The sequence below is a fragment of the Zootermopsis nevadensis genome, unplaced genomic scaffold (genome assembly GCF_977971745.1).
Source record: "Zootermopsis nevadensis isolate Lab colony 2312 unplaced genomic scaffold, Znev_1.0 Znev_ptg000017l, whole genome shotgun sequence".
NCBI classification, from domain to species: domain Eukaryota; kingdom Metazoa; phylum Arthropoda; class Insecta; order Blattodea; family Termopsidae; genus Zootermopsis; species Zootermopsis nevadensis.
Genome location: NW_028259149.1, coordinates 18,829,567 through 18,857,339, shown reverse-complemented (window position 1 = coordinate 18,857,339; position 27,773 = coordinate 18,829,567). Strand labels below are relative to the sequence as shown.

The 27,773-nt window shown below is 42.1% G+C and overlaps 3 protein-coding genes across 12 annotated transcripts; 1 reads left to right on the top strand and 2 right to left on the bottom strand.

Moving 5' to 3' along the window:
* Positions 1 to 43: 43 nt before the first annotated feature.
* Positions 44 to 14,925, bottom strand: LOC110830480 (uncharacterized). 5 transcript variants are annotated; one of them, XM_022065479.2, is made up of 14 exons: positions 14,810 to 14,888; positions 12,052 to 12,215; positions 10,769 to 10,957; positions 9,957 to 10,220; positions 9,391 to 9,879; positions 9,011 to 9,165; positions 7,445 to 7,856; positions 6,948 to 7,155; positions 6,298 to 6,583; positions 5,637 to 5,734; positions 4,321 to 4,414; positions 3,995 to 4,201; positions 3,228 to 3,313; positions 44 to 2,684 (listed from the first exon to the last, which is right to left on the bottom strand). In XM_022065479.2, the coding sequence occupies exons 3-14, from the start codon at positions 10,947 to 10,949 to the stop codon at positions 2,558 to 2,560; spliced, it is 2,607 nt and encodes an 868-aa protein (XP_021921171.1). In that variant the 5' UTR covers positions 10,950 to 10,957; positions 12,052 to 12,215; positions 14,810 to 14,888; the 3' UTR covers positions 44 to 2,557. The 5 variants fall into 5 exon arrangements, with proteins under 5 accessions (XP_021921171.1, XP_021921172.1, XP_021921170.1 ...); XM_022065480.2 differs by lacking the exon at positions 14,810 to 14,888 and adding an exon at positions 12,724 to 12,861; XM_022065478.2 differs by lacking the exon at positions 12,052 to 12,215 and having other exon boundaries at positions 14,810 to 14,925.
* Alg13 (Alg13 UDP-N-acetylglucosaminyltransferase subunit) lies at positions 14,864 to 17,452 on the top strand. Its single transcript, XM_022065491.2, has 2 exons — positions 14,864 to 14,956; positions 16,358 to 17,452. Exons 1-2 carry the CDS (start codon positions 14,870 to 14,872, stop codon positions 16,778 to 16,780), a joined length of 510 nt encoding a protein of 169 aa, XP_021921183.1. The 5' UTR covers positions 14,864 to 14,869; the 3' UTR covers positions 16,781 to 17,452.
* Positions 17,329 to 27,388, bottom strand: LOC110830481 (uncharacterized). Of its 6 annotated transcripts, none has more exons than XM_022065485.2 (12): positions 25,868 to 27,388; positions 24,763 to 25,282; positions 23,875 to 24,062; positions 22,356 to 22,532; positions 21,542 to 21,716; positions 21,242 to 21,420; positions 20,629 to 20,753; positions 19,882 to 19,971; positions 19,549 to 19,722; positions 19,123 to 19,309; positions 18,030 to 18,155; positions 17,329 to 17,789 (listed from the first exon to the last, which is right to left on the bottom strand). In XM_022065485.2, the coding sequence occupies exons 2-12, from the start codon at positions 25,004 to 25,006 to the stop codon at positions 17,457 to 17,459; spliced, it is 1,998 nt and encodes a 665-aa protein (XP_021921177.2). In that variant the 5' UTR covers positions 25,007 to 25,282; positions 25,868 to 27,388; the 3' UTR covers positions 17,329 to 17,456. The 6 variants fall into 6 exon arrangements, with proteins under 6 accessions (XP_021921177.2, XP_021921178.2, XP_087206796.1 ...); XM_022065486.2 differs by having other exon boundaries at positions 24,763 to 25,251; XM_087350670.1 differs by having other exon boundaries at positions 23,875 to 24,047; positions 25,868 to 27,382.
* Between the last annotated feature and the right edge of the window lie 385 nt (positions 27,389 to 27,773).

Genomic DNA, 27,773 nt, shown 5'->3' with positions numbered 1-27,773 from the left:
ACAAACTGCTGGGTGGGAGCAGTGAGGGGTACATGTAGCCAGATACATTCAAACATGTTTATTAATTGCAAAACCAACAGTCACTACAGATTCAGATAGCTAAAATGTAAATACTTGACAGCAAATACAAGATACAAGCAGTTTGCTGAGATGTCACTAGTCCACCAGTGAGATGGAACTATGCCACTTTCACACAAACTGGGAGGGCAGCACTTCCTGCGAGCTGTCAGTTTAAAGCTGGAAATGGAGCCCTGAGGTACAACTATTCACTGTAGACTAGAGAGGTGTGTGGCAGACAGACCCCACAGGCATACCAACTGGCCCCCCAGAGTTGGGAATTTTTAACTGAAAGGGCTGTCACTTTATTCAGCAAACTAAACTGATTCTTAAAAACTTGCACATTCATAAGTCTGCAAAAATGTTTCAGAAAAACATTCATATAACTCATGATAAACATTTTCCCTTCGCATCTTTCACTTGACAACCAGTTCTTTGCAAAAGATTAACCCCTTCCTTGATTGTGGCCAATTATTTCATCAGTAGCCAACTATAAAATAAGAAGATTTCTGTCATCTGGGTTGTGCTGTGTAGTCTGGTCAACTTTTAACAACGTTTCAGAAGTCATGCTTCCTCCGTCATCGGGGCGATGATTCATCGCCCCGATGACGGAGGCAATATGACCTCTGAAACGTTAAAAATTGACCAGACTACACAGCGCAACAACCCAGAAGACGGAAATCTTCATACTCACCGCTGTGAAAACCTCAAATCTTACATAACTATAAAATAGTTTACAAGTTCCTGCGATGATAGACAGAAGGGATACACAAATTTGTAATGCTGTGGGTCGGAAAAGGAGAGGGATTCCGACTCTGTTAACGAGTTTTGGCATATAACGTTCCTGCTCTTGTGCACTGACATAATGCTGTCACAAATCTAGTTCCTTTACCAAAAGCTGACTGTAACAATAGGGTGTCATGGTGTTCCGATCTGTCCACATACACAGGGGACACATCTGCTTCATTTACACATGAAGGACATGGCCAGACATGCAGACAACAGCAGTTCACAGGTTTTGTGAGCTTATCTGACTCAGTACACGGACTACCTGATTATCTGCTTTGCCCACGAGGTGAAGTTGCCCCTGAGGCATGTACGGAGCACAAAGGTAAAGATCCACAAATTCTCCCCCGCTCTCTCAAACTACTCCTAGTACCCACTGGATGGGCACCAGCACCAATCCAGATGCAGCGGTTATGAGAGAAGTTCCAGCCCCAACCAGGAATCAAAGCCCAGTTATCCAGCCCACTGCTGCATGTTCACAAGTGCATGAGAGCAAGACATCACAGTGGCATTTAGGGCAAGTGTTGCTTACTGACTGCTTGTGAGCTGCTTTTGTACATAAAGCTGTTAGTCTTGATTTAGGGTCTGATCAATATTCCAGTTATGTCAACAGCGTTCCACAGACAAAGGAGTGTGACCACTCTTATGCTGAGAGGTAGCAATACCTGTAACTTGATGCCATGGACAAGAACTTGAGAAAAACTGCAAACACCAAGGTGAAGACTAAGAAAAACGTGGTGGCGGCATCCGGAGACTCCAGGGCCATCAGCACAACGGAACCGTAACATATATGTAGAGTCAAAAGTCATGAAACAGGACTATACACATGCACATAAATAAACTTAAATACCATCCACTTGAGCGCACCACACTACAAAGTGGCCAGTTGTCTGCACAGAACACTGGAAACAATTGTCACTAACTTCGTGTCTTTTAACAAGTTGATGACTGTACTTAAAAATACAGCACAATAATGCAATATAAAAATTTAAAAACCAGTTCAATCACTCATCTTCAATATCTTACATAACTTCCAAAAAACATGATCAAACGTATTAGCAGGCTTCAAAGCTGATACCACTGTACAATAGAACCTACGCTGGTTGCCTAGTGCACTGCTCACCACAAAGCAGTGGAATGTCTTCTTCATGGGATGTCCACTAGCCAGATTCTGCTAGTCCCAAAGGCTGTACCATGGCTTCCCTCAGATGAAAGCTGGGACCCTCTGAAAATTCGCTGCACATCGACATACCACAAGCATGTCCTGCTGGCAGGCCAATAAAACACTCGTCCATCAATTCCAACCTCAGTGTCAACAGCAAAACTCAAAAATTCATTACATAAAACAAGATGGAAGTTTCAATTTTAACCAACCTTATTCAATTTGGACCCTGCTCTAACAAAAAAGAACATCTAAAATAATCCCTATTGAAATTACAACAGGCAATTCAATATAGTAAAACAAATGGGCACTATATTCTGGCTTGGCATCACTTGGTTTCAAACGAGGCTGCAGACGGCTATTTGTGCTTCATCACATCACCACTTACACTGACCCAACCATCCTTCCACAGCTACCAAACTCTCGCTGGAGGTAAATGATACAGCTAACAATTACAAACTCGCAGACCAAAATGAAGGAACACAGCTGGAAGACATACGTAGGAAGAGTTCCTCAGTCCTTGTGGCTGCAACCTAGGCACTCCAGTAACTGTCAGGTAGATGGCAGGTCCTTGTTTAGATGAGTCTCTATGTCCACGCGACAGATGGGACAGCGCTTGTTGGTTGCCAGCCACTGGTCCACACATTCAATGTGGAAGAGATGCATGCACGGCAAACGCCTGTAATAACCACATAAATCTCTCAGTGGCACGGTAAATTCTGATAAGAATACTGCCAAAAGACCGGGGGTCAACAGATCGCAGGCACCTGCTTGCCATAGCGCCCAGTCATTTGTTGTAGCAAGAAAAATCTCAATGATATGCAGCCTGTAATGTCAATTCCATTGTGCAAATTGCAGCTTCAACTGATGACTAAAATGGAAGCATCTCTGTTCAAGTGACATAAAATGGCGTACATTCCACATGCCCAATTACAATTCACAATCATCAAACCAAATACTCTTGCCATTACTTCTCATAATCACGACCACCCTAAAAATTGGGAGCGAGAGGAAAACATCTTAAATATGTTGTACTTTTAACATCACACAGTAGAGTTGAAGGTAGGAAGTCAAAAATCACCGGCATGATTACGGCATAAGGTTCGCGCAACTTCCACAATAACTGATCTATCAACAGCTACAATAATGATGTCATGAGGCTGACTGATAGCTTGGTGACAGTTTGGACTGTTCCCTACACACAAACGCTGGCCGTCCTCACCTCACATCCTCGTCATCTTCAAACTCAGAGAGGCAGATGGTGCACTTCTCTGTGTTGTCCTCTGCGTCGTCAGTGCTCTTCTTCACCTGCGACACACGTCAATAATCCGTAAACGCGATAGTTATCATCAATCTGATAATGTGGCATGCCACACTTCATGAAACAACAGCTGTCTGGTTACCTACCAATGCGCATCAGTATGAAACAAGACAGTGCCCACATGTCATCCCAGTTCATAAGGAAGTAAAATTCATCCTGAATGTGAGTCTTTGGTACTCAAATAGAGAAAATCATTCAAAAAGTGGAAATGTGTAAAGAGTGCAGTGCATAAAGCAAGAACAGCAACTGCAGTTAATGACCATTGCATCAGTCAATCAATCAGAACATCACCGAACGAGACACTGTAAGCCATGCCGACGCCAAACTCCGTGCAATGTCAGTAGTGGACGATGGAGAAACAAAGAGCAGTCACCATAGCAAAACGGGAAAAACTCAAATTCTATAACCTCTGACGAGACTTGGGTCACCACATTACAAAGCTAAAGCAAGGTGTTAGGACTACACAACTTACACTACTTTGCCGTGTGAGCAGGAAGGTCATATATAAAGCTCTAAGTGAAGGTGGGTTTTCAAGCACCCACTGTTTTCTACGTCAGCAAGACCTAATTTAAATCAATGCAGATGCACTATGAGACCAAGTTACAGAAAACACACTGGACAATTCAACTTGGTGTCCACATAAAATAAAATAAAGTGACGTGACCCACCTGTTTGTACTTATGGGGGAAAGTGTATCGCTCAATAGTGTCCTGACTGGCACCACGATTCATTTGCGCGAGGCGACGCTGCTCCACGACGCGCATGTAGTCCTCCAAGCGAGCAGTCATGTGACGTGCCAGGAATGGGAACGGCATCAGCTCAGGAGGCAGCACAGGTGGGAACACGAGCTCCTGCGGACGTGGACTGCCAGCCGCCTGCAGCAGTATCAGCAGCAGACTCATTACACAAGTAACTCGCAGCACGTATCCAGACAAATTATTGAGAGCTCTTACTGAGAAGTGCCTGTACATCTGTTTCATCATTCTGTACTCACCATGGTGGGGGCAATGCTTATGTGCAGGTGGTGCATGCGTCCTGGCGGGTGGTAGTGGTACAGGTGGTGATGAACATGCTGATGGGAGCTCTCCCTGCAACAACATAATTCCCCTCCAAATCAGAAACCTAAGCAGACTCCAGCAGCGTGCGCCAGGTTTCCAAATGATCACAGCTGACAGATTTAAAACTATTACATTTAACCTTACACTGATAAAACATGTACTGCCTCTTGAGAGCAGCCAGAACAACAGAACTCTAGACGCTTTGCTGAGGACATGCCACCGTTAATTTTCTAAGCTGTATGAAATAAAACCATTACACTGCAATTACGTAGAGGAAAGTGACTGCACAACTGTACTGTTACTGTGTGCCGTGTTGATACCTACATGCCGTCAACATGAAGAGGTAGATGTTATTTCATACCAACTGCATGGCACTAAAGATCCTGCTGTAATGCAGTCTTCTCTTACTGTTAATATAAATCGAGGCAAGTTTAAATAAGCAATTTCTGTGTAAATTACTCACAACAATCAACATTTTCAATCTCAAACTTCATGAACAGGAGATCAGATGTAAATTGTGCAACCATACAAATTCCACACCATTCCAATTCTAGTTTCATACCAGGTAACTGTGAAGCTGTGACAACTCTCAATCCCCAGATATTTAATGCATACATCCTAACACATAACAGACAACTTTTTAAAACACTTCATCAACTCCCGACTCTACTGCAACTTGTAAGTCATGTGGACTGCAGCATAACATTGCAACAATAACCAATGAACAAATACTGGAAGGGGGGGGGGCAAAGATGTTCTTCTGTGTCACACCACAAATGGCCACGTCTGCAGGGCAATCAACGGAGTAACAGCTGCCACAATATTATCCAAGACCAGCGTCGCAGCAATGCGATCCAATGTCATTCTTGCAAAAGTGTGACCCAACCACGACCTCCATCTGCTTTCGGAATGGCGGTCTGCCCTCAACTGCAAGCCTAAATTCTATGCTCCCGAAAGTGCTTCTCATCCCCACCTGGAGCAACAACAACCAAGTGTTACGTTCCTTGCTGCCATCTTAAGGCTCCCCCATGATATAATTGCGAGATACGAGTTTCCGCTACCCAGAATTCCACAATCGAATTCACAACAGTTTTACAAAAGTACTGCATTTACATGAGCCTAAAAATTTAGATGTACCCCTTCCCCCATGCGCACAGTAAGTGCATCATCAAAGGGTCACTTGGCAACTGAGCATTTACAGTGGCAGTAACCAGTTTCACGTATCTTGCAGCCTAGTTGGAACAGCACTCACATTGTCATACCAGGAGGAGAACTCTGGACCACAATCTCAGTCTGTATATCAGGAACCATGGAACCTGCAGTCAGCAAATCCACTTCGGGTGGAGGCACCTGCAGACACACAACAGCACGACACATTGCACTTGGAACCGCAGCCAAATATTCAAATATTAGTAGGACCAGTACTGCCAACAGTTGCAGTTCCACTTCATTATTAGTGCAAAAAACACAATGGCAAGGAAGTCATAAATTGTGTTACACAAACTGGGGGATGCTTTATCCACAGTACTATTGAATGTTGTCAGGAAAACGTGGAACTGAATGGCATAAATCATGAACTTTCTATTCAGTTTGTGATGGAGAATACAGATATCATGTAGTCTATGTTGGACAAAGAAGCATCTGGAAGGACAGATACTTCCAAGTGAGATACGATGTCTGGTGCGCGATTTCATAAGGGTTAATATTATCCACAATTTTCTTATCATACTTCAAAGTGACCTCTTTCTAAGAAGTCCTCACACCAAATTTCTGTACATATTTATTCTGCCCTCATCCCAGCTACATGCCCAGTCCATCATAACTTTCTTAATTTCACCAACTACATGTTTTGTACAAAACGCAAAGTCCGGCACCAAACTTCGGTTCAGGTCGGCATGCTATTTATTACTTACCATGGGAGGGGCAGGCGGTGGGATCATGGCAGATGGACCAGCCGTTGGCACCACCTCAGGACGGCTGTACACTGTGGGCTGCTGTGGGGTGGGGAGAGGGGGCTGGTGATGATGGTGAGGGTGATGGTGGTGTGGATGGTGGTGTGGGTGGTGGTGCATTCCGTACGAGTGATGCCCCTGCTGCTGCTGCTGCTGCTGCTGAGAGGACATGCGTGGTGGGTGGTGGTGCAGTGGTGGCGCCTGCTGCTGTTGGTACATGTCCAGGAACAGGTTTTCTCGTGGGCGGCTGCAACAGACAGGCCAATCTAGTCACTTCAGCACAAGCGTGTATTAATTTAGCTCCAAATGACTTTAATACAAAACTAGGAACATCCTCAAACCTAACTTAAACACTTCACCTGTCTAAATAAACTTATGTGCCTTAGGTTGTAAACCATGATAAACTTTACACTAATGCAGGCTTATGGGGGAACATTCTAAATTATGAATGACTCAAGGATTAGGTATGGATAGAGGAATGAACTGACTGCTATAGACTGAAAGTATCTAGCATCTAAACCTTCAATGTCAATCCGAGCACACACTCTGGCTATGTGCATTGGTGACACTTCATAACAGATGATAACATTAAATATTCAACTGTGAACTACCTCTGGAGGTGCATGGAGTGAGCATCCAGGCGTCGCCGTTGGATTTCCTGCATGCGCTGCTGGGACAGCCACAACCGTTCGTGCAGTGGATAGATGCGGGGAGGGGCTGGAGCTGCTGTAGGTAGGGAGGGAAAGTATGGGAAACCCCCACCAGTGTGTGCTGGTGATGGCTGTCCATACTGGAAGGGAGACAGCCTCAATGCTGGGTCTGGAACCAAGCAAGAAACAATGACTGATCAAAAAATGCCAGTTCTTGTAGAACTCAGATGTTCATCTCTTCCATAAAAGCAATATACAATTTTAACGAATTTTACAGTTCCCTACATTACAATTTTTGCTAACCTACATTTCAAATTCAGTATTTGATATGGCTTCATTCTGGTGCTTTAGTGTTTCATTCACTGCTCCCTCTTTGTTTCAACTGCATCAAATTGGAGGATCGATCTCTACCTGTTTGCCACGGCTGCAATTCGCAATGCACATAATGGTTCACTCACCCAGACAATATGCATGAGCTGCCGGTGGGTAGGAGTGTGTCGCCGGCCCGCTGTGGCCCTGTGCCCATGGAACGGAGCGCCCGTGGGCATGCATGCAGCTTCCATACAGTCCGCTGCAATGATGCGCATTGTTAGGCATGGAGGGGATCTCGGCCGCCTCGCTCCCACCGCACTGGTAACGACAAGATGGCAAGCGAAACCGTATCAAAGGCGGAGGTGCCGCACGGGGCGGTGTGCTGCAAGGAACATATTGGCCAGTAGAGGAACTGTGGTTGGGTGATGCAGGGGAGTCCGTCACCACAATTGGGGCCGAAGAAGCTGCGCAGGAGGGCAGAGCGGAGTGTCCGCTGCTGCTCACGGGGAACATCTCCTCATCTGATTCCTGAGTCAGGTCTACTACAGCCACAGGGTCCTATAACAGCAACATTACTGATTAAAACATATTCAATTTGTTCTCTGCACCTCACACATCATAATGAACCATTAATTTTTTGCTCTATTTCACTGGGTAAGTACCAAACAGAATTTCATAGATATGTGTCGGTTGTTAAAATGAAACCCACTTGGAGATTTTTCTGGGTGAAGGAGTAGAGGCCATTAAAAACAGCCCCCATGGGGGCAGAGGTAGATATCAGATTGTTACATCAGGCAATGGATCCCTTCCACAAAGAACTCCCTGGACTACTGCTGAAACCACTAAACCACTGCACGCTTGGTTTTCACCTGAACCAAATCCATGATCTGCTTAGCACTTTCTTGAGGGGGCCAAACACATGGAAATCACACAGTGACTGGTTGCAGCCTAATGAGGACCAGACATCATGCAACAATGGCCCTTCTCTTAAGCACACTAAGATGCTTCATCTCAGTGGGGGTATGAAATTCTTGGAGGGTTCCACGATAGTGCTGTGTGTGTTAATGGTAGTGTCAGGGTCCCTGAATGCGAGCACGGAAAGGCAGATTTGGTCAGCTAAAGATGTCAAGGCTGCAGCGGCACAGTGGTCCAGCAGCAGTCCAACAGCTAGTGCATTAATGGGATGCCTATCTCTATGCCAAAGGGGAATATTTTTATAGAATTCTACTCCTTTTTAAATTCACCAAATGTAAATCTCCAATACCAGATTTAATTTAAATTCAGGGTTGTTCATAACAAACCATTCCAGCAGTACAGAAGTCGCTGTGGTCAAACAATCCTGGAATATGGCTGGAGGGAGCTGGATTCAAATTGGTACTTCTTACATACAAACACAAATTCATTAATCAGTTACTGTCAGCCCACTAATTACCCCCTACAGCAGAGTCTGTCTTGAGATGCGTATTCCTCCTCAGCTGAAGACACTTAATGTCTTTTATGGAACCCCACGGTTCATTACCATGATCACGCAAGTCCAACACCGGACTCCATCCTGAGTCAGATGAACTGTCCACATCCCAACACATTATTCCATTTTCATACTATCCATCCATCTGCATCTTTATGTCCCAAGTATTCTCTTCAAATTTTCAGACAAAACCTTTGTACGTCTGTCATCTCTCCTATGCGGCCTACATGCTGATGCGACTCACCCTCTGCAATGACTGCTTATACTGCACGCTGACAACCTCAATGCCGCTGTCATCATCTGTATCATCACTGTCACTACTTGATGACAGCCAATCCATCTGCAGGTCTGGTGCAGAAGGGCCATCCCCAATGCTTTGAGTCTGCATGCCTGATGGACCTGTCACAACATCCCGCTATTGTTTTAACTGTGTTGGAGCTCACTTCAGTTCTATAATGCTCTGAAAGCCAAGTAGTATATTTACAATTGCATGTCACTACATACGAATCACAGCAACTTTTGTGCACAAAACTTCTTAAGCATGATTATCGACAGGTAATATTATGATAAATTGCTAAACAGCTTCAACACTTATCAATGCAGTCACAACTGCCTATTTGTTACCTGGAAATGGGTTTGAGCTGGGAGCAGTCTGTTGTAGTGAGGGGACAGGGTCCTGCTGCTGCTGTTCCAGTTTAACGCCATGCAGCTTTGCCCCATGGCCTTGATTCACATTGATCAGGTCAGATTCCACATCATCTGGAGCAGCAAACAGTTGGAAGCGCCTCTTCTCAGCTGCCAGGGGTGGTGGAGGTGGCGGTGGTGGTGGCGGCGGCGGAGGCACCTTCTTCCTGGCACCAGCCGACGGGTAGCAGGTGGGAGGTAGGTGGTGGTGCCCTCCTGAAGGCCTCTCCACAACAGTAGTGGACCCTGTGCTGGCACCACTTGCTGGGTGGTGGAAACTGCAAGAAGCACCTCCAGAGCTGCCCTCACCAGAATCCCCAAGGCGCACATGGTCGCCTTTCTTGGCTTTCAACTTTGTTGCCGTGGCACGGTCACCCTCTCGAAGCACGCGTTTTCGTCGTGCCGCATCATATGGGTCACTTCCTCCAACTGAAATAAACATGACAGTCTCATACATGTCCCAAAATGCTACACCAACATACCACAGCACCATCAGTGGATCTTACTGGCCAAGGCTGCATCACAGTCCATTTGGGCATCTTCAGATTGGAACAGACGGTAGTAAGGCGGTGTCACAGGCTCCTGGCGCGATGGAGGCGGCGGCGGCCAGACCCCGCGCCGATAGCACGCGTCTGACTGACGGCGGTACTGGGCATACAGAGGCTCACCAACAGTTCGCTCTGCAGACGTATGAGGGAACTGTTCTAATGACACCACATCTACGTCATCTGCATCACTCTCTGCAAACAGTGGTTCAAACTCCATCTCTTCTGTGAACCAAATGCAAACAAAGCTTAAAAATCTGCGATTCACTGGTACCAGAGACTCTTATAACAATATAGAACAGCTCAATGTCTAGAAGTCTGTGACTTAATCTTGGACTGGGCACTATCTATACTAAAGATCTTCTTTTCTTCCTCCAGAAAAAACCCAAAGTGGACCACAATCAATTTCTCCAGCATACATTGCAATTCACCATATAATGCTACATCATCTGTGTACTAGACACAGCAGTGATAAATAAACCAAGATGCAAACAAACTTTCTAGAAGTTAGGAATGACAGCTTGATGATAATAATGGCAAAAACCATAGAAGTGTAAGCTGTGTCACTGGATGAGAGCAGGCGTACAGAGCAACCAGCAGGCACTTTGCAAGAAAACCTGGGCATTAGGTGACAAGCAAGAGGAGTTCCATTTCTGGGGGGATTCTTACAAAGTAGGGAGTAGGCCACATGTGGAGCTAAACAGAGATGCGGAGTTACCACCAAGCCCACTCGTGTGTCTTAATTGGAATACTGTAAAAACGCACACCCTCACCAGTTCTGTATTCATTGCTGTGGGGTGGGTGATCCACTGTCGAGGAGAATGCAGTGTCAAAGATCTCAGCTAGTGAGGCTGGGCTCCCTACTACCCCTTGTCCGGAGTATGACTTGGCTTGTGCCGACTCCCAGGGGCGATGCTTGGAAGCTGGCGGTGGTGCAGTGACACGCTCCCCCATGGTTCAGGCTGCAAGCAATTACTGTTATTTCAAGGGCTTTTAAAAATCTACAGTTTATACAAGCTTATAGTTTTCATTGCCAATCCAGTTGTCCAGAGCATTGCAATATCCTTAATTTCACTATTCAACAATACCATGTTTCATCTTGCTTGAATGAAAATACTTCCCTTAGTCCTTGGTTTCCTAATACTTGATATCTATGTTATTCCACAGTGTACAATGCTTCACAAGCCCACGCTATTAGTTTTTATGTTTAGCTTCAGTGCTTTTGCTTACTCCCCTCTTAAGTTCATAATTTCTTTTTTTCAAAAAGGAATTTAAATTTTTAAATTATTACCAATATGGTAAATGTAGTGAATGCTCATCTGTTTAAAACTTGTTAAAGTCAACATACAAATTTTGCATAATACATTACACTCTTACCAAAATATTTCATGTATATGAAATATTGCACTCCTCACACGAACAATAGCTTGATAAAGCTGGCCACTTTAATACCACACAAAACTTTGCTTTAAAATGATGCTGCTATCTCACGAGTTCAAACAGCTGCTATATTGACAAAGGAAAAGAAATAAGAACTCAAAACATGGATCACCAAAACCGGCCACAAATGAACAAAATCAAACATTCCTCACTGACACGGAACAAGAACTTTCCTTTGCAACTTTGAACATAATAAAGTTTTTCTAAGAAAATACATCAAATATGCCTTAAAACATCTGCTACTGAGCACTTCACATATACAGGAGATATGTGAACAATTTAGGATAGTCACCTCAGCTGGCACTTCCAAAGGACATGCACATTTTGTTCAAAAACTTCATTACCAACTAACTCTGTGCAACAGGACTCTCAAGGTTTGCCAGAGCAATATGGAAGCCCAGTGCTTAGCCAGTTCTGCTCACCTCCCACCATAACAGTCTAGCTCCCTAAGTACATCTTAGTTGATACTCCCATCTACTACTTGGTTCTCCAAGTGAACTTTTTCAAGTAGTCTCCCCCATCTAGATCACACTCCTGGCACAGATTCCTTAATCTCATTGTCCGGACGAGGCAACCTATCTAAATAATGAAGTTCCTTGTTAAGTAAAATCCTAACCTGCTCATTTTCTTCATCCTTCTTAGGTCCAGATATTTTCGTGAACACTTTGCTTTCAACAACTGTAATCTAAGTTTCACACCCTCAGAAAGTGACAAAACTGTGGTTCTGTATATCCTTCCCTCCAGTGCCTTGGAAAGCACACAAAGTGATGGGGTTTCAACCTGAATAACAAAAATTTTCAGAATTTATCCTCCTACTTTTATCATGAGCCTTATTTCAATCGTCAGGGTTATTCCCAGGGACTTTAATATCAACACATTCTCCACTGACTTATAATTAATCTTGAATGCACTAATTTACATATTTTTACGTAGTGTTGTGCACAATCTTCAGAGACATTCAAATCTGTCCACAGAAAGCCTCATAAAAACAAATATAAAGTGTTTCAAGTCATAATTATTAACTGGCTTACAACCTGAACAAACTTATACAACACTGGCCCTTTTATGTGAACACTACACTAGATGAAGGCTGGATACTCTTTAAACAGCATATGTGACCTCTAAGAGTAACTTTACTTTGCAGTGAGTCTGTAGGAATGGGCTTAAAATGGCGAACCCAAACATGGTTGCATATAGGGAATTACAGGTTGCTTCAAACACGTAATCTATACTGAACAACCTTCTGAACACAGGGATGTATTCCGACAAAAACAAATAGCATACTCACAAAACTAGATGTACACTGACGGCTGCTTCCAAATCATGGAAGTGTATTTAACTTCCTAACTTTTCCACCCTTCAATTGAGTTTGAACACCAAATATGAGTTTTCTAAACAATTCCATGCCTTAAATTTAAAGGGTTAAGAATATCTCATTAACAATCAATAAATATATATGAAGCCACCTATTACATAATTCCATTCACATTCTAAATCCTGCATTAACTCCACAAGTTCAACTCACAAAATACTAAATCACCACATTCAAATAATAGCATCTATTTAAATTAGGGCATTATGATACATAAAGTTCCTCAAGATTCAATACTTGTTGCTACATTTTTCTCATATATATATATATATATATATCAGTGATTTATCACCAACCACTATCTTTCAGTCAACATCCATGCTTTTTTATTATCATCATCATCATCATCACATCTATTCACCACTTCATGGGGTATGTACTTCCATGTACCCGAGAAAGACCTTGTCCCTAAGGTACATAGGGTCAAGGTCTGTCTCAGGTACACAAAAGTAAATACCCTGTAAAATGGTGAATAGATGCAATAATAATGAAAATATATAATAATAATTTAATTACATTCCATGGATCCATAAGACAGTCAGATGCTAACAGTAATAAAATTATTTCAACACAGAAACTACCTGCTTCCAAATTTGCATCAATAATGTCTCTGCTGACTTGAACAAATGGATTTAAGCCAATAAAATGACACTGAATTTTGACAACACAATTGAATGAAATTCTGTCCTACCAGCAGAAACTGTGTCAATCTAAGTACAGAAACATAAAACAATTTAAGTAAGAGAAACAACTAAATTTCTTGGCCTAGGAATTGGCAAAACTTAAATTGGAAAACACATATTCAACACATTATCCCTATACGAAGCTCAGCACGCTTTGCTGTGAGGACTGTCCTATCACTGGTGAAAAGATAAACTTTAAAAGCAAAAAAGTATTTTACATTGAAAAGAAAATCATTGGAACAAAGGCAAGCACTAAACAGAGAGCACCATGTAGGAAATTACTTCAGAAATTTAATATTCTTCCACTAGTCAGCAAATTCTTGCTCTCATTACCATCATTTGTAGAAGACAAAATATAAACATTTAAATGAAACTCAGATGTCTACAATATAAGTGCAAGATACAGATAGAATCTTCATATGTCAAATACTACATTCAGTGAGTATCAAAATTAGTTTACTCTACTGGAATTATGGTATTCAATAACATTCCCCACACTATAATAAAGTGTGAATCACAATATAGAAAAGTTTAAGCCAGAACTGAAAGAGTATCTTACTCCTTTTATAGTGAAGAATTTGCCTCAACCAAAAATTCTCAACTACTATAAATACATGCAAGCAATAATGGTAATGCTTTCCACTATGTAATTTTATATTTCTATTGGAAACAAGTATTGCATTTGTGCTATGACATGTTCTACATCTTTGGTGTAGGCCCATGAAGAACCTATGAAACGTAAATACATTCTACTCTATACTAAACACAGATAAACAAGTACACATATGATCAAACCATTGCACCAAAATGTGTAATAGTAACTAATTCTGTTCAAATTAAATAGTTATACAAGATAGGTACAGTATTGCAACTACTACTTAATGAAGACAATGAGACCAGTGAAATATTTTACACTGGAACTAGTTACAGCCCACAATGAATTATTGTGTAGCATCAAGGACAGACGAATGAATCAATAGTATGCACCCCCATTCGTACAATCCTCTACGAACTCCAAAAAACAACGGATGAACACGTCACGACTTCCAGTTTAAACAAAAAAATCAGGCATGTGTCTTGCGACAACTATGAGTGAATGAAAGTAAAGGAACCATGAGAAATAATTACCCTAGCCCAAGCTTAAGACTTCTCTCAATAAGCAAGATGTCAGTCTCTAGCTACTTCAAAATAAAGATCTCTATAGTCTGCATTCTTGCTAGTTTACACTGAATAATATATCAATGGCTTCAACTTATAATTAGAGTATTGTAACATATAAGAATTAAGGTGTAATAAATATTACAAAAATACTCGCTCACCTAGGCCCACAAGTCTACGCCATTCCTCGACAACCACAAGCCTTTGCGATACGATCCAAAATGGCGCCGGGCCATGTATTGGCAACGGTAGGAACAACAAAATTTGACCTATTTATTTCAACGCTTTGTTGCCAAAAAGTTCTACAAGTAAGTGAGAAACATACTTTACAATGCTTAATAAAGCAGCACATATATTGTACAACTCAGTACTTGGATTGTGTTCGGAATGGTACAATTCCCACTTTCCACGAACAATCGCCGTGATTATAATAGGATATGAAGGGACGTCGGCAGTTATTTATGTTGCATGTAATTAGAGGTGCTTGCCGATGTTTAAGAACAATTATCACATTTTCCTGTTAAAATTATACAAAAACGTAATAAGACGCATACGCGTATATACATATCCCATTTCATATTCGGCTTCACATGAGTACCATTTATTCACTTAAGTGAAACTTGAACGGTTCCTATTCGGTTACTAATTTTTTTGCTGTAACCGAATTTAATTTTGCTGTCTTCATGACGTTACTGCACCTCCCGTCACCAGTGACATCAATGCCAAGGTCACGTCAAGTGTGATTGTAACACGTGAATATTCTGTGCAGGACTACCAGTAACCTGCATTCAAATGGAACTACATGCATTTCTTACGTGAGCATCTTTGAAAAAAATACAAAAACTAAATGAGTATAAAATAGTGCTTACCTCTTAGGCCTGTTTAAAAGTATATAATCACACTGGTACTGCTCTTTATTATTAAATTTTTAATAATTCCGTCTTTAATAAAGCATATTTTGCTTTTATATGAAAATGGTGATGGAGTGGAAGTGCTCTCATCAGTTGTGGTGGACATGGACAAATTTCAAACAAATTCAGATATTCACAATGAAAGTGCAAGATACAGATACAACCTTCATGTGCCAAACACTAACCAAGTACTATAAAATGCATTAAATTAGTATAACTGTTGTCATGATTATAAATAGCTATCCCATCCACTAATGGTAGAGGTGGGTATATTCTGGGATATCACATTTTCTTGTCTGAGATTTGAGGTTTTCACAGCGAAGATGTAAATGATGATCTTCTGGCTGATAACCACATGGAAGACCACCACATACCCTCCTAATGACACTGTTACTGCCATAAGGCATGGCCAAATAGTCAGCACTTCTGCTTTATATTTGGGAGCTCCTGGGTTCAAGTTGTGACCCAGAAAACAGCTAACCTGACTGGGGGTTTTGTTGTATTCCTCAGTCTCTCCAAGCCAATACTGATAATTATCCTGCCAGTCAACATTGTAGCTGGTGATTGTGTCACAAAATACACCATGAACATAAACACAGTGCATAGTGGGACAGCTTTACTTTTTTATATAAAAAATACAAAATTTTGGCTGCTAAGAGAAGGCTTTGGGAGGGATAGTCAAAATGGGTATATTAATATTAATAGGCTATGTCTCAGAACAGGGTACAGTAGTAAGTTTTTGTGATGATGGTGATGAACACTGCAGTCATATACCTCCTGAGAAGCTGCTATTTGCAGGTGCTCCAAGCAAGGGGGTACACAAGCCTGACAATGCAGATTGGCCATGGGATGATTGTGCCACCATCTGGACTCATTTACGGCGTGCAGGTAGAGTACTTCCGGTTCAAGGACTCCCTTGCCGAGGACATGCAGCGCGCCGACTTAATCATCAGTCACGCCGGTGCCGGCAGCTGCCTGGAGGCCCTGGGTGCCAGGAAACCACTTTTGGTTGTAATTAATGAGGATCTCATGAACAACCACCAGATGGAGCTGGCACAGCAGCTCCATGAAGATGGATATGTTCAGTACACAACATGCACACATTTGGAGCATGCCCTGCAACACATGGACATTCAAACACTCAAGCCATTCCCCACAGTCGACCCCCACAAATTTACAGATTTCTTGGACAGCATCTTTGGCTTCGAGAATCGTAAGTGAAAGTGTGACACACCAAGAGTATGCTTTGTGCCTTCACTGTTCGTAATGACTGTTCCCTTATCAGTGGTACCAATATGAAAGAAATATTAATTTCAAGTTTTACATTCTTTGTATCTGGAACAAAGTTTTATCTTTTGTTCCACACTCCACAACATATTACAAAAATTGTATTCAGTTCAGAATATTTTCTAAGCTGATGAAACCTGAAAAATATTAAATAATCAATTTACCAATTATTTGGAACAGTTATATATAACATGGCCTCTTTCTTGAGAGAAGAAATATAAATTACAAATGTTTGAAAGCAAAAATATTTTGATGTCAATGTAATTGAATAAAGAGGGCAGAAGCTCATTAGACTAAGAAAATTCTAAATCTACCTATGGAAGTGTGTGGGCTAGAAAACTTACAGGATGGCAACAAGGTGAAAACATTCACATGGATGTGTACTTGAGACATGAGTGGTGTTCTGCATCTTGATAGCTGCTTAAGTCAAACTCAGTCCATCTCCTCCTAATCTAAGTGCAGTAGGAAAGACAGCTGCAATGTTCAAAATTATTATTTTATTGTGCAGTATTCTTCATGTTACAAACGTAAAGGCAAACCCCGATCCAAGGTATGATATCAACATTTTATACAAATGTCCAAGCATAATAAAAACTTTTAAAAATATGATTTAATAAAATAAATTGTTAGTTACTGCATCATGTCTGCTCAGCAGCACTTGCGCCCCTGTATCCTCAGGTACAGTAATTACTGACGAACTTGAGCTTGTGGTGGAGCCCTTATCTGCTGGTGCATCCCTCTTCTTGGAGGCTCTGCAAACATGTGACACACCGGCGCTGTTCAGTTCCTTGTTCTTACTCAGCACCGTCTGATAGAGTATGTCATATGTCTCATCCAGGCATTTGTTCCTTTGCTTCATCCTTCTGTGTGTGTAGTCTTTTATTTTAGCTGGTGTTCTGTGCACTGCCTTCCCGCTGGTGCCCTCTGCCAACTCCAGGCAGTCCTGCAAACAACCACCACTGCTTCATCTCCAGTTGAAACAATGCTATCAAATAATGAAAGAAGCAATTCTACTATGAAGACGGTTGGATTGCAGCTGACGCCAGGAACCTCTTGGTGTTGTCTCAGACTGTAGGCTTAGCAGTGGTGGTGGTGATCAAGAATATTTAACTGGAAGAGGTAGTACATAAAAAAACCACCAGAACAGCTATATAAAGCATCTTCAGCCAGTTTAACCCCTTACCTGGGGCAGTGAAGCATCACTGTCTTCCCCACTCGCCATAACACTGTCCAATGAACATTCCTGTTGTGTCAGAGTACTCACAGTGCCCTCTGATGATACCACGCCACTGCCACATGTTTGCAGAACCTGGAATTAGACACATGTCTTATGATAGTTCCTGTTTCCACACTGTATTGACAGGAGAAGGCAGTTTCATGCTTCAGTCTCACCCACATGAGCCACTGGAAGTTCACATGACTTGCCTTTTGCAACACAGGTTTCAAATGCTTGACATTCATACATAAGATGCCAGTGTCTGACATCTGCAGCTGGCATGTTCATTGTATGGCAAACAAAATTCTCCATAAGTTGTAGAAGAACAAAAAGAATAAGAATTTTGAAAGAAAGGTGTCTATCTGCATCAGTATAAAGGCAGCTGAGAGAGCAGGTTTCAGATACCAGTGCTGGAAGCCATGATCTACTGGTTGCGACAGTGAAGCACGCTTGCCTCCGCTACTCTCTTTGTTTATCACTTGAATAATAGCAACCACACCGACAGTTACTGAAGTGAGGCTTCAAGAATGAAAAGCAGCACTTACAAATTTTGTGATTTCTCATCTTTCCTAAGCATACTACCTGCCCCTCCCAACCCATCTTCCTTGATCTTGTCACCCAAATAATATCTGGTGAAGAAGAAGCTCCTCATGTGACGTTCAGTGTGTAAAATTATACTGTTTACTTCTATCTTTACAAAGCAGGTGGCAAGATAAAAGATTCAGAACAGCGTGCTAGTAAGCATTCCATGAACTTTCTCTACTTTTTATTTCTTTGAGAATGCAATTTTTATTTGTTACTGTCATTTCCAAATACTTCAAGTATTTATTAGCTACCATGAAAATATGGCAAGGATGGACAGACACATGCAATTTACTAATGGTTTCATAGAAGAAACTATGCTCATGGAAGTAGCAGGTGTACAAAATGATGATTCTCTGTTGGGGGGGGGGGGCATGTTCTGTGCCAAAGGTCTTGCATTTCAGGTCTCTTGGATCCACATGCACAACACAACCTCTGGTGAAAAAACTTAAGTCCTAACAGCACCATCCTCTCATACCCTGACAGAAGCACAGTCCTTGGCATCCATCTCTACATCTGGCACTGGACCAACATCTCCAAGCTCAGCAACTGACTTAAAAATTTTGTGCAGGTCAGTCTGACTTGACTTGTCACACGTATTGTACAACTGCCTATGGAGGGACACCAGGCACTCCTCGTGGTCTGCGTCCTGAAGTCCACTAGGCCTGCAATAGTAAATGCCACATCCAAAGCAGGCAACACTAAACAAGAAGTTGTAAGAAATACAAAGTTCCAATCATCAAATCAGACTCCCATTTAACTTGCTCCCAGTCCCTTGGGATATACACCCATGGTCTGTGTTCAATTTCCTTCCATTCAAGGTTTTCCTTAATTTGGCATTAAAATCCAATGTTATTCACACAGTGAAGTTACTACATAATCTTATAACATAACAATGACATACCGTGTGTCATGGACTGTTTCTATGAATTTCTGGAACAACTGCTGTATCACAGCTAACGTCTGTCTTTCTACCAACACGTAGTCATCCCCCAGCAAACCCTCCAGTCGATGCCGCAATGCCGCGTTTTCTTCTTCCATTTGCCTGCGCTTCAATGTTTCAGCACTGAGCTGCTGTCTGCAACAAGAGGTCACCATCCCTGATGCTGTATCATACTGTCTCATGATCACCACTCCAAGAAAGCTTGTTGTGTGGTCATGGTCTATTTTACAGTTCTCTCCCAACACTGGAGGACTGAGGAAGACCAATTGTATGTACAAGTTTCTGACAGCTTACCTTGCCTTTTCAAGCTCCATTCTGTATGGTGTGGCAGGTGGTGCTGTGTGGTACAGTTCCTGGTTCTGCGCCGTGTGTGGTGCGTGCCCCCTGCAACAATATACGAGCAGTGCTATACATACAGGTACGCAGGCAATACCTGTCAGAAGTGCTTACTGCCTCAACCATCAGGGAAATGATCAGCACAACATTCCAGAAGACAGTCATCTTCATACCAGCCTCTGTGGCAACCTGAAATCTCACCACCATAATATTTATTATTTGGTAATGAGTATGAATTATAAAACTTCTCATTATGCAGTTTTACCCAGCCTTGAAGGGCCTGTCTATGTCCATCCCTTAATGTGATAGATAAAGTTTTACACCTATATAAAACAACAGATAAAATTATAATCCTCTATATTTTCAGCTCAGCTGTATGTACTGATGTCTGCCTAACACCATTCAGCACCTGAAAAAAATAATTTTTGCACCTATTCAAAGAACTGAGCGAACCTGCAAGCAGATCACCACTTATCATTAACAAAGTTAGTTCTAGGTCAGCAGCACTTCTTAAATTCATCAATACATCTGTATTTTTGTTTGCTACAATAGTGTAGCGTCATATTACATACACAGGTTTGACAGAATGCAGTTGTGACTACTTTGAAGGCATTTGTCTGGAATGACTGTAGAAGGCAGGTTTTCCAGAAGCGCAGTGTACATTAGCAGAACCACTACTCAGAGTGTAGTGTGGAAAATACAGACCTCTTGGGGGCTGTCATGGACCTTGAGTCCAACTTGAGGGATGCAGTTTTCTTGAATAATGGTTGTGACTTTGGTCTCGGGTGATGTTGTGGCAACTGATTCTCACCAACAGTGATCCAGTGGTACTGCAGACATGAAAATACAGTGTTCAGCAATGACAACTGAACATCAGCATACTGTAACATACTTTACAATGCAACTGTACACACAAAACAAATATTGTCCATTTTCCAGTAAAATACAGTTCTTGTGAATTTGCTAAATTCTGTTTGAAGTAAGTGTTCTTTCCAAAAACTTTGTTAAGTAGAGTGAGCATGTTTTGGAACCACTTTGCTCAATTACGTACACAGAAAAAGACATCAGGAGGTAATCTATGCCATGTGAAATCCCCAAATTAGACAGAGACCAGCCCCACATAGTGGCTTCTGTTCGCGTGACCCCAGCTAATGCCACAAGTTACGTAACATACAATGAAATTGCTGGAAATAATACTTTATATAAATTATTTTCACTGCATCTGAGGAAAACCACGACAGCTGGTCTCCAGGAGAGAACTTGAAGTTTATTCTCTCAAATGAGAAGCACTCGGTGGCCAGCCTAACACCACATGTACCTGCTGTGGGGCACCTCGGCTGTTGACGTGGAGCTGCTCCATTATCTGCGTCAGCAGCCCTGAGCTCAAGGCCTTATTAGCTCGCAGATCTACAACCGCCAGGCTCACGTTTGACTGCAGCATTTCCAATGCTGCCCTACCACCAGTGTTGCCAATCCCACAGTCCTGCAGATCTAGGGCTGCCAACACAAGAATATGTGTCAACACAATATAACACTACCTACTTTGTTACAAGGTACAAGTTATCTGAGTGGTCCTGCTGCCATGGAATCTGACATTCTAGTTCAATCCATCTCTCACCTTTCAGAAACAGGTCATCCCTAGCAGCGTTCATAAGGTACACAGCCCCTTCATCCCTGATTTCTGTGTTGTGGTTGAGTGTGATTCTGCGCAGACCAGGCACAGAGTCCAGGTTCGGCTCATGGTAGCGAAGCGTCTGTTTCCAGGTCTCGCTGCACCGCTGGATCTTCTGGTACTGCAATGAGGTCAAATCAACTCTGCAAGATCACGAGTCATGAACATCACCCCAATCGACCAAGTATCAGGCATGGACCTGAATCTGCACGGTTAATTATGCGATCACACTGGCAACGTGATACACAAACACTTTGTTCCTCTTCACTCATCACAAGAAGCAACAGGGATAACTGTTTTGTTGCATGGGTACTACTGACATGTCTTAACTGAATGGATGGAAGCGTACTGTTTGCTGACATTGGTAACACCAGAACAGTATCTTTCAATTGGAGATGTTTTGTGAAAGTGTGGAAGACATTTAAATTCTGTACTCTGAGGAACAGAACCATTTTTCAAATGCTAAAGAATGTAAGTTAAATATTTTGAGTCCCCAAAACTGCTACTATGATCTTTAGACCATCACGCACAATCAATAAACACTGAACTGTTAATAAAGTAACTTGCTCTCCCATTTTCCTATTTTCCATTTAAGACTTAAACTGAACTGTGACACACACGACTTTGTTACGACTTGGTCCCTAAGCAGCTGCTGGAGAGACCAGTCACCTGGCATTGTTACAGATATGATGGGCTGGCCATGTAGAAACAAGACATATGTATCAAAGCTGCTGTATGGTATGCTGAGAGTGCAGCCCACCTCAATAGTCTTGGCCACTGCCAGAGCACCCTGATGCGTGAGACCGCAGTTTGAGAAATTGACAGTGATGATGTTGGTCAGCCCCTTAATGGCATGGCACAGCAGCGCACAGCCCTCGTCCCTGATCGGACTGCGGTGCAGTGACACGTGCTTCAGCGACTTGCAGCTTCTCATGCCCTGCAGTCACACCACAAGTTGCAAATGAGCAGGAACAGTGTTTGTTTGTGAAAGGAGCAAATTGATGTTTTGAACTCACCACTGTACTGACACACTTCACCCATCCATCAGTGTTCCTGTACATCAACAACGCACCCAACACAAACAACACCTACTGAGGCTAAACTAATAACCAAACAATTCAGTGATACCAACCAGCTGTGTTAAAACTGTCAAACACATAATTTAGATAGTCACCACATTTGTAAGTGGTGTTTAACTCCATGCAGCAGAGTCCTTGAGAAGCTGACAGTCACTCAGCTATTACTAACCTTCTATAAAACCTGAATCTTCCTTACCAAAAGAGTTTTGAGGTTCACAGAGCACTGAAGATGTCAATGTTTTGATTATGTTCTTTTGCGTTCTGGCATCATTTGGACTGGTCGATAGATGCCATTATTTTGGAGAAGCATATTATCTCCATCTTCAGAGCTGAAGTGACAATGCTGGGAATCAGAGGAATTATATAGAGTAGCAGGAGGCCAATCAGGATGGAAAGAGGACGAAATGGCCCATTCCTTCAGACTTCCCTTCCTGCCACCCTATATAATCCACCATCATCTTTGCCATGGAAACCTCAAATCTCACATTTCAGTGTTTTGTCTTCTGGTCTCATTTATGTCATGGGAATACTGATTTCAAAGAAAATGTTGTATAATACATCCCTCTTGACTGAATCATAAGCTTTCTTTAAGTCTACAAATAGCTGGTGTACTGAACACAAAGTGCATATCACCACACAAACCCCTGTGTGCCAAAGACCAATGTTTCATTACATTGGGTATTGCATTATTGCTGTATCATGTTTTATATTTAACAATAAGTTGTATCTTAACAAACATTAAATATTTTCCAAATATCTGTAACCACACTAAATTTCAGGGCATTACAGTAAATGGTGCCAACGTTCCTTCCACTTCAGAAGCTGGACTTGCTGATATTTGTAGTAGGGAATTGGAAACTGCTGAGGCAACGTGGCTTCTAGTGGCAAGATGTTCACAACAAGTTTCAGAAGTTGTTAAGTGGTGACACACACACATATTATCTTTCCTTATAAAATAATAAAGTTAATCACACCATTGTGAAAGTAGGTAAACTAACTTATGTTAGGTTTCAGAGATTTAAAATAATTTAATGTTTGTCAAGAGACTTCAAATTCAAAGAAATCCATCTGAAGACCAACTACCAAACAAATCTGACCTCATGTAGACACACTGTCACACTCATACATGTAGACAGACACACATGTACAGCCACAAAATAGAATTGTTACATATAACTGCAGAGAGAGAATGCTTCTCACCTTGATGAACTCCTCCAGGTAGTGTCTCCCAATTGGCAGACCCTCCAGTTCCACACAAGTTAGTACCTCAGTGTTGCTCATACAAACTTCAATTGCCTTTAAGAGCCGCAACAGAACAAAGTGTGTCTGCAGCACTGGAACCCGTTGTAATGTACGAGACCTTGATTCTGTAACTATATTTTCTATTGCTGTAGATCAAACAAGCTTAAGTCTCAATGTGCTTAAAGGCATCTGATATTGTGTGCTTCCCTTGGCTTTCAACTACATCAATTACTATACAAACAAGTAACATCACAATTTATGTATACTGGTGGGTTACGAAATAATAAAGCATCACGTCACACGTGCACAGAACTGCGGCTGACATAACAAAGTTCTGAATAATATAGCAGTTAATTAAAAAATGAGGTTAATTATTTGTACTTTTATCTTAAAAAGATGGTGACAAATCTTTACCATATGAAAATGAGAGATTTAAACCTCACACTGGAGACTGTCAACCAGACTTTAACTCTGGGGTTAGCGCTTCACAGAGACAATCTAAGACAACAGATAACTGGGCCCTGGATAAGCAGCACTCTACCATACTTTTAAATTGCCTGTACTACACAGGGGCCTGGCAGTTACAAAGTGTATCCTGAGGAATCCTTTCAGCACCATAAAACCCACTTTAATAATGTCCCGTCTCTTTTCACTTATAGCTGTTGCCTCCATGCCTTGTTTTTCATACTCACACCTGATAAACAATACAAATTATGAAGCTATTCATTCCTAGAATTTCTCCATTTTCCTGTCAATTTTAACATAAACCTAAAACCTCAATCTATGTTACTCTTGCACCATACAAAACAACGGGTATCTCTGTATCTACGCTTATAAGACACCCACCTGGTTTGGCACAGAGCCTGCTGTGAACAGCGATGAACTGCAGGCTTCTATCCAGGGAAAGCGCATTGAGAATCGGTCCCCACTCCTCACACGTGATCAGATCTCCATTAAAATTAAGAATGTTCTTCTCCAAATGTGCCTTCACAGAAGGCAATGGCCTTTGATTCTGGATCCTACACAAGTCTTCATAGCAGAGACTAAACTTTCTTGAATTTTCTTTCCGTTCTCTTACAGACTGCATCATGGTAATCCATAACAGAGCAACTATCTTATAAAATCATTCATGAGAAACAGACAGTCATCTGTCCTTTACCAGTTCACAAGAGCCCACCATTAGACTATATCATGGTGAATCTACTATATACAAACACATCCTCTTCATTTCAATATAATTTTCTCATCTGCATTTAGACCTTTAAAGTGATGTCTTCCATTCAGGTTTTCTAACCAAAATGTTGTATGCATGTCTCATCCACCATGCTACCAAACCTGCCAATCTCACATTCCTTCACTTTATCACCTTACACACAGTACAGATTATGAAGCTCCTCAATATGCAACTTCCTCCAGCCTCCTGTCACTTCGCACCCCTTAGGCCTAAATATTCTAGGAACCCAATTCTCAAACAAACTCAATCCATGTTCTCCCTTTGATGTGAGGGATCAAGATTCACATTACACTTTCGTATATTTTAGTCTTTACATTTTTATACAAGAGACCTGAAAAAGACTGTACTGCAAGATGGTAAGCATTTCTTCAATTCGGTATGCTGTTAACGTCTTTGTTAATGAATCATAACTATTATTCTAATTTTCAAATATTTTGCCAAAGTTTCAAAGGATTAGCTACATCTGTATTAGGATTTTGTGTAACTGCTCTTAATAAGTTCCGATATTCTTTAGGAGAGTGATATGTATTATCTTTTACAGTTTCCGTCTATTCAATTTGTGATTGAAGTCATGAGCTGGAGGAAGTTGTCACAATTAAGTCAAGATCTATATCCTTATAGAAAAGTGGAACTTAAAATAGACATATTCAAGCAATCACGTTCTTATGACGTCATTAATTTTTGTCCTTAGGTTTTTACAGCTACAGAATAACTCACGATTTTTCCTTAACGGAATAAGACACAATGAACATTGAAGGTCGCCTTTTCTGAACCATGTGGTCGTTTCCCACGGATGATGAGAACTGTAACCTACAACACATGACGAGGTTTATTCCGCACAGCCGAAGGGTTAATTAATTATTTTAAAAAGAACAGAATTTTATTGGAAGTTAATATCCAGTTAAAATATAAATTTAGAAAAAAGTATCCTGAAATTATCTGTTGTTTTTGACATTATAGGTAAAGGTGTCTTTTGTTTTCTGCGCAACCAACAACGTGTACGTGATCTAAATGCTGTTAGCCCCGCGAGCCATCAAGGCTGTGATGCTCGACCTTCGCGATCATATGGAGCGGCCAGGTGTGATTCACTTTTCTACGAAAACAAGTCGTAAATTACAATGCCAGTGTCACACAAAAGTCCCTTTCTCAGTTTCCGCATGTCTGTACGTTTACAAATATATAACATTCTCTGTTTTTACTGAACAATAAAACCCCTTACATTAGGGGAGGAATACAGATTCGAGGATGTTGTGTGCGGATGAAGATGAACAAATAAAACACGATTCGATTGGCGGGGCACGTAGCACGCTGGGAGAGATGCCAAGTAAACACAGAATTTGGTTGGTAAGCGTGGAGTAAAGGGGCGACTTGCAAGGCCTAAGCATAGACGGCAAGACAATATTAAAGTGGACCTCAAAGAAACAGGCCTGAGATTGTGGCCTGGTTTAACGTAGCACAGGATAATGGCCAGTAGCAGGCTATTATGAACTTTCAGGTTTCATGAAAGCCACGGAATTACTTTACATGTTAAGTGCGCTGTTTTGTTGAAATTCGTCTGCATGTCAATTGTTTCTTGCTGAACCGCGCAGAGGCCAAGTGGCGGGGTGATCACAATTTTAACATACACTGGCTTGTCCCTGCATTGACCTTGCATTCCCACGCGCCCAGAAATGACCATACAGGAAGCTACGCGTTCGCTGCCAGCGCCATTACCGACGCTTTGTTCTGCTCTGCGTTGCCACTGCGTGTTCTCCCGGCGCGCACCCATTCGATGAGTGAAGAGGGCGGGGGCGCGATGAAGCTAACCCTCGCAACACCACAGTACCGATGTCAGTGGCGTGGTGGAGCTATGCTTCCATTCTCCCCTACGCCTGCAGTAGAAGCGTGTTGCCACGCGCCTCTCGTGCAACTCAAAGTTTCACTGCCGTCTTTAGGCAAGCTCGTCGCCACCGAAAGCTATGCCCAGCCAGGCAAACTCAGTTTCTCTGAGATTCGTTTTAATATTATATGGGAATATATTCCCCAATGCGTGCAAATTGGTCTGCGGAGCTCCTGTGCTGGGGACAGTTCGGCTGTTCCATGTTTCGTGGTTTTAACCCAAGCAAATGTCGAAATAGAATTTAAAAAGAGACCACGACCGCTTCCTTGCAGAAGCACCCAATCATTTGATGCTACAGACGGTCTACACAGTTGAAGCGCCGTTGTTTAATGAGTACACGAGCCCCGTCACGTGCAAGTACCTAATGTGGCCAGGCCGGCTCTGGGTACAAAGCGTCCACAGATCCACAATCGCGGTATCAAGCACTTTCCGGCAAATATCTAAACTTCCGCACTCATTCCACAACGCTGTATCAGCTGCTGAGGGACAACGGAAGCGGTTGTGGCCACTGGGAAAATCCCGAAGGCTTCCCTGGTCGATAGCGGGTAATCGTTCAGCGAACTAAAGGGGAAATAAAGTTCGTCTGTTTCCCGCAAATTTCATTTCCTGAATTATACTGAACGGCTTGTGTTTTTTATTGTACGCGGCATTTGCCGGTTGAATTTAATTTTAGCAGGATTCGACGTTTTCACGGCGGCGAGTACAAAGATGGCTGTCTTCTAGGTTATTGAACTGCGTAGTCTG